Source organism: Eulemur rufifrons, chromosome 6 (assembly GCF_041146395.1).
Source record: "Eulemur rufifrons isolate Redbay chromosome 6, OSU_ERuf_1, whole genome shotgun sequence".
Classification (NCBI taxonomy): Eukaryota; Metazoa; Chordata; class Mammalia; order Primates; family Lemuridae; genus Eulemur; species Eulemur rufifrons.
The window spans coordinates 5,800,723-5,806,933 of NC_090988.1; the positions used below are offsets into that span (position 1 = coordinate 5,800,723).

At 52.4% G+C, this 6,211-nt stretch overlaps 1 protein-coding gene across 1 annotated transcript; it reads right to left on the reverse strand.

The window, feature by feature from the left end:
- Positions 1 to 2,007: 2,007 nt before the first annotated feature.
- Positions 2,008 to 5,053, reverse strand: LOC138383637 (beta-galactosidase-1-like protein 2). The gene is made up of 6 exons (XM_069468634.1): positions 4,930 to 5,053; positions 4,164 to 4,251; positions 3,847 to 3,955; positions 3,093 to 3,209; positions 2,921 to 2,984; positions 2,008 to 2,286 (listed from the first exon to the last, which is right to left on the reverse strand). Exons 1-6 carry the CDS (start codon positions 5,051 to 5,053, stop codon positions 2,279 to 2,281), a joined length of 510 nt encoding a protein of 169 aa, XP_069324735.1. The 3' UTR covers positions 2,008 to 2,278.
- Between the last annotated feature and the right edge of the window lie 1,158 nt (positions 5,054 to 6,211).

Sequence of the window (6,211 nt, forward strand, 5' to 3'; positions counted from 1 at the left end):
AATAATAAATTCATATAGATGAATGTTCATGCTTCAACTCAGAGAAATTGCAGCTTCTATACTGTGATCTGGCATTCCACCAAGGCATGGACCTCAGGTTATCAGGGAAAAACCACCACCACCTCCATCACCTCCATTATATCCCCCTTAACACTCTCCCAGTGCTCAGAAGAGCATACTTGACGGTCCCCCTGAGAGGTCATGAAGAGGAAAAGAGGGCCTGGCAGCAGACGAGCTGTCCCTTTTATAGACAGGACTGCAGCACCCCCCTTCCCATGCTTGTTTGTTTATATGTATAAAGGGAGAAATATTTGTAAAAGTGCAATGTGATGATTTTCCCTTCAGCCTCCCACATACATGAACTTTACCCCAATTTACCCAAGGAATCCATTTATCTGTGGGAATATCAGAATTTGTTTCAAAACTAGAACAAAGAGAAATAAAGAAATAGCAAACTGTTTGTTATTCAGAACTAGGATTGTGCAGAAGAAAAATAGGGTCACAGATCGACTATTGTCTTGAGAGAGGATTTTCCAAATTCCTTCATCTTTGCCCTTTATTTATTAAGGGTTGACCCATGAGGCTCCAACTCCTAGTGCTTTCCTGGACGATAGGAAAAGTACCATTTCTGACTGCGAGAATCAGGTATGCCCCGCGGAAGTGGTTCTCACCCTGCGGGATTCTGATCCCCAGAGGACACCTGTCAATGCCGGCAGACATTTTTGGCCCCTAGGGAGTAGAGACCAAGGAATATTGCTAAACATCTGGCAATGCACAGGTCTGCCCCCACCACAAAGAATTATCTGTCCCAAGGGCCAAGAGTGCTGAGGTTGAGATCCTGCTTTATGGAAAAAGTTCTCAAAGTGGGATCCTCACATCAGCAATAGGAGCATCACCTGGGACCTTGCCAAAAATGCAAATCCTCAGGCCCCAGACACACCAAATCAATAATCCTGGGGACAGGGCCCAACAGTCCATGTTTGAACAAGCCCTCCAGGTGACTGTGCTGCACACTAAGGTTTGTGGAAGGACAAGGCTATGACATGGGAATGCTTCTGGGCTCTGGGTAATGGGGGAAAGAGAAGGAAGAGATGGACAAATGGAGCTGAGCTGCCATCTGTACTGCTTCCTCCTCCGTGGGCTTCAGCTGAGAGACAGGGTTGGGGTGGCGCAGCGAGGGAGACCCCTGAGCAGACAGCTCTTGCCCTATGACCTGCTTGGACTGTGAAGGACCTTGTCCATGTGGGCACTGCTGGCCCCTGGCATTTATTTACAGGTGCAGCTTGCGAGGGGTGTACTCATGACCTTAACTCTCTGGGCCAACCGCGGTCTGGCGGCCCCTGTGCAATGGCCTCACCCCAGCTCCCATGGGAGCTCACCGAGCCTCTGGGGTCTGGCTGGATTCCTTTTGGTCTTGGCTTGGGCTCCCCTGTGCGGCCCCCAGTGCAGTGCCAGCTGCCTCTATGGTGACGCACTCTGCCAAGCCTCACAGAGAGCTTGTCAGCTAAGCCCGGGCCTGTTTATACCACACTGGAACCTGTAGTGGCTTGAAAGAGTAAAACTCCAGAGGTCTTCCCTCCACCTGCCCGTGCTGTGCCATCAGGAGATCACCCCAGGGGCTCAAATGGCTCTCTCTGCCTTCTGCAATGGTTCAGAAGGCTTGGAGCCATCGGCAGGAGGATGGCAGTAGGACGGGGGATCATCAGGGAGGGGAATCAGGTGCCAATGATGATAAGGAAAGGCAGAGCCAGCTGCCACGAGTCTCAAAGAAGCAGGGCTTCCCCTGAGTAAGGAAACCCAATGGAATGGAAAGACCACTGAAAAGTAAAAAGAAAGCACTTTTCTTAAACACTGAAAACACAAAGTATATATGAGCTTCCTGACATTTCCTGCATTAACTTTTATATTTTATTTGATTTCTTACAAAGATCACTTTTTTCCAGGTTTACACTTGTGAAGTCAAATATTCTGAACACCTTCTCATTTTTTTCAACATGCGATTTGGGGGTCAAACAGCTATTACCATAGCAATATGACAAAGGTGTGCATTGGGTAGATTTATCTTGTTGTAAACATCAGAGATGGGTTAGCCAACTGAAGCCACAAGAGGAAGGAATGGGCAGGTTAGGGGTGGATGGCAGACCCCGGCAGGGCTTGGCACAGACAGAGAAGCCAGGACAGTTCCCATGACCTGGGTGTCAGGACTGATAGCTACTCACGGCACCACTGTTGAAATGACTCAGCTCACCCCATTTCCCATTTCCACACCATGCGAGACTCAGTATCCTGGAGAAGAAAGTATGATTGGCTTATTACAGATCGCACGCCCAACAAGGGAGGGTGGAGAAGTGGCAGCTTAGGCCCACAAAGATTCTATGGGAAGGAGGGAGGGATGGCCACTCTCCAAAAGGATGTCTGAATCCTGCTTTCAACAAAAGGAGCCGGGGCAGCAGGGGCTGCAGGCAACAGGCATCAGTAGGAAGGCACAGGAGGTCTGTAGCACTTGGGCCCAGTGTAACTGGTCCATGCATTCTCTGGCTGTGGCCACCCAGGGAGGGTGCAGGGAAAAGTGCTTTGGAGTTATCCAACATGGCAGCAGGAGAAAGGGCAGTAGGAGGCTTGATGCGTTTCAGAAACTGCAAGAAGTGGAGGGTGCTGGAATCAGTATACAGTGAGACAGAGATCCCAAAAATACCGTGGAAATGTCTGGAAGGGAGGTCGAGGGAGTTAGATTTAGGCTGTTAGAGGAACAGGTTAGTCAGGTCAACTTAAAATGGGTGGCCTAAGAGAAAGCTTATCTATCATGCCAGGCAGGGTCCTCGGAGATGGTGCACACCACGCCTACTTCACCTTTGTCTCAGCTAGAAAGACCCACAAGTATTGTCTGCAATGCTGCAAATGACTCTTCAGAATGCCATACCTAGAAAAGGTGTTGTTGTGAACTGGATCTCTAGGCCACCTTTCAACTCCTCAAACACGACGATCTGTCAAGAAGAAGGTGGGGTGGTCGTGAGATTCACATTCTGCCTCTGAGGCCGGGCAGACCCATGGAAGTGGACGGGGAGGTGTGTGGTGCCATGAGCAGTGTTCACCTCATTTGGCCCAGAATGAAGCCATGGTCCTGGAAGGTAAAGGGTCTCCTGGGGACCTAAATTCCAATAGCGTCCTAGGTTTTGTCCATTGATGAAGACAACCCCTTTTGTCCAGCCCTGAAAAAAAGTGGAATGGAGGACTCAAGACCTGAGTTCTAGAAGTAAAGACCCAAGGGGAGAAGATACCACACACATACACATACCCCTCACACCCCAGACACACCAAATCACAGATATGCCTGGCCAGGACGGATGACCAACCAAGGCCGGGGGGGAGGCCCTGAGAGTTCTGTGCAGTAGCCGTCGGCCTAGGGCTGGCTCAGCGGGCAGGCCTCGCGGGGAGGGCTCTGCTTTCCACCACACCTCCCATGCCTGTTCCCCATAGGCTGTTCCTCAAAACCTGCTGGGCCCAAAACATTGCTAGCATTGGAGAATTTCAGGAGTGGCAGCAGCTGTGTGTTGGCATCCTACCTATAACATCCCACCACAGGCTGGATGGTGGATGATATCTGGGCACTACTGGGCAATTCTCCCCACAGTCCCCAGGCAGTGGCTCCTCCAGCCAGCCCCACACTCCTCCCACCCCACCCAGGGAGCACGGGATTGGGCAGCCGCCTGGATGGCTGTAGAGTGGCTGAGGGCCCTGGTATTCCCTCATGCAAGGCAGAGCCCACGCACCAAGGAGCCTTTTTTCTACAGGTCCTTTGGGGATAGCAGGTTGGGGGGACATAGACAGGAGAGAAATGGCACTAACCGTCAGTTTTATGAAGGTGTCTTTGGGCTCCCCAACTTTCAGGAAACCGAGGAAGAAGGCAGGACCCTCAATTTGGTATGAGACTGGTTTCCAGATCCTGGGAATTGTCCTAAGAGAGTCAAGGACCAGGAGAATGGTCACACCTTTCTCTCTAATGCGTCATCTGTGACCTTGGAGGTGAGCCTCTTCCCTGGAGCCTGGTACTCCCTCTCCCCTCAGTAACTGAGGGGTTCATCTGGATAGTCTCTGGGTCCCTTCTCTGCCTAAACATTTGCCATTTTTGATCCATCACCTGGGGTCAATAGTCAGGCACCCACCTTTGTATGAATCTTATGTTCATGTCCAGGCTGTAGATTATAAATTTTCTTAGTGGAGAATTGTCCAGATAGATGTCCCCAGTTAAACCTGCAAGACAGGACAGAAAGGGTGAGTGAAGGGGCAGGAAGGGGCAGCAATGCACAGGGCTGTGGCCAGGGCTCTCCCTGAAGGAGGCGGCTTTTCTGGCCTCATCTGGCTGGAAAGGTTTCTGCAAAGTCCTGCACAGACAGACCTTTCTGTCTGAGTGCACACCTGTCAGAGAGGGGCCTGTATCCTCCACATTAACAGTGGAGAAGGCACTGCAGTCCCTGCCAGGTCTGGCCAACACAGGGGCTCAGGCCAGCCTAAGTCTCAGGTGTGTCAAAGGACTTAGGGGAGGAGGAGGAAGGTGTGTGGGACTCTAGCCAGGAGCACTGGGGCTGGGAAGGACAGCACAGGCACTGGCTCCAGGGAAGGAAGGAGCAATGTCACTAGGGAGGGACCCTCACTGTTTTTATTCTCCAGGGCCTTCTGAGGGAGCCATTCTCAAACCCCTCCCTGAAGAGGGAAGGGCGTGCACTGGCTCTGACTTGGTAATGAGAAAACACACTTGGGGGACTGAGGAGAAAGGACACTGTCGTCCTTTCCCAGCAAGGCCAGATGTCATCATAGCCTCCACGTGGGTGTCTCGTGGCTGAGAGACCCTGCTCTGTTCCAAACCGTATGCTTGTCCCTCACTGCCCTCAGCCTGTGGGAAGAGTGACAGGTCTGCATTCTGGAGCCCACCTTTCCTCTGCGTGTTGATGTCCTTCCCGTAGGCGAGCCGGCCTTGATTCTCCACCAGGATCCTCAGGGAGTGGTGGTCCTGGTAGCCCTGTCCAAGACAGACCAGCACTCTTCTGCAGACCATCTAGGTCTCCCTTGGAGCCACGACTGACCTGCAGGCAGGACTCAGGGCCTTTGGACCCCCAGGTCCAGGCCAAGCAAACCCCCAGGCTGCCACTCCTCCTGCTCATGCCCCACCCACCTGGGCCAGGCCTTTCAGGGAAAGTGTCACTTGTACATTTTAGCAGAGACTCTTTTGGGACCGGTGACCAACCCAGAGTTTTTTCAGCAGCAAATATCCAAGGTGGAAAAGCTGCGCTCGCCTAAAGCAGATGTATGTACCTGTACCTTGGCAACACACACAATTCTCTCTCGTCCCTGCTGGGCTCCTCTGCCAGGAGCAATCCCAAGGGCAGGGAGGAGAGAGGGGCTATCACGGGCCCAGCCACGGGCACACCCGAGTGCAGGGCCCAGCAGGCAGGAGAACCATCTGTCCATTAACACTGGAGTATATACATTTCTCGTAAGAATCAGATGATCAGTGGAGTGATCCAGGACTCCCACATGCTGCTCATTCAGAAACACCTGCCAAAGAAAGACGGGAGCAACATTAGGTCCTCATCAGGAAAGGGAGGAGACAGACCTTGGAAAAGCCAGGACGAGGCCACGTTGAGGGAAACAAGGAACTCTTTGTCTCCCCAAATTCCACCAGCTGAGCACACGTTCACAAAAACAGACTGTATTTTAAGTAGCCAGGGATGCAGCACGTGAGCCGAAGTCTGCAGAAGGGCGTCCAGACAAGAGACCCGGGCCCCAGCTCCACTGTAGGGCAAGGAGAGGGGAATTAAAAAGGCCTGCAGGGAATGAGGAAAAAGGAAAAGTAGACAACGAGTGGATGCTGTGACACAAATGGTGGCGGAGGGAAGGCGTGGGGGCGGAGGTACGGCAGCCGCGCAGGTGTCTGCCTGCCTTGCCCCCACGGGTTCACCTCCGCAATAGATCCTGTTCTGCTGGGGATCCCAGATCGTCATTTGGAATAAGAATCTGCTGCTGCCCCCACCCTGCCTGGTTTTAGGGATGATCTGAACATGAACCTGTTTCTTTTCCGTTGCCTACAGTGCTGCCTCAGCCCTAGATTAGGCCACCCAGAAGACTCCACTCTAGCCACGCAAGGCCAGATAACGATAAATAATTTGCTTCTTAGGCCGGGCGCGGTGGCTCACGCCTGTAATCCTAGCACTCT

What these genes read in the sequence shown, in the direction of transcription:
- LOC138383637 (XM_069468634.1), bottom strand. Translation starts at nt 5,053, where the DNA reads ATGGTCTGCAGAAGAGTGCTGGTCTGTCTTGGACAGGGCTACCAGGAC. An exon ending in AACATAAGATTCATACAAAG is followed by an intron (nt 3,956 to 4,163) that starts GTGGGTGCCTGA and finishes TGACTCTCTTAG; the next exon opens with GACAATTCCCAGGATCTGGA. An exon ending in ACACCTTCATAAAACTGACG is followed by an intron (nt 3,210 to 3,846) that starts GTTAGTGCCATT and finishes ACTTTTTTTCAG; the next exon opens with GGCTGGACAAAAGGGGTTGT.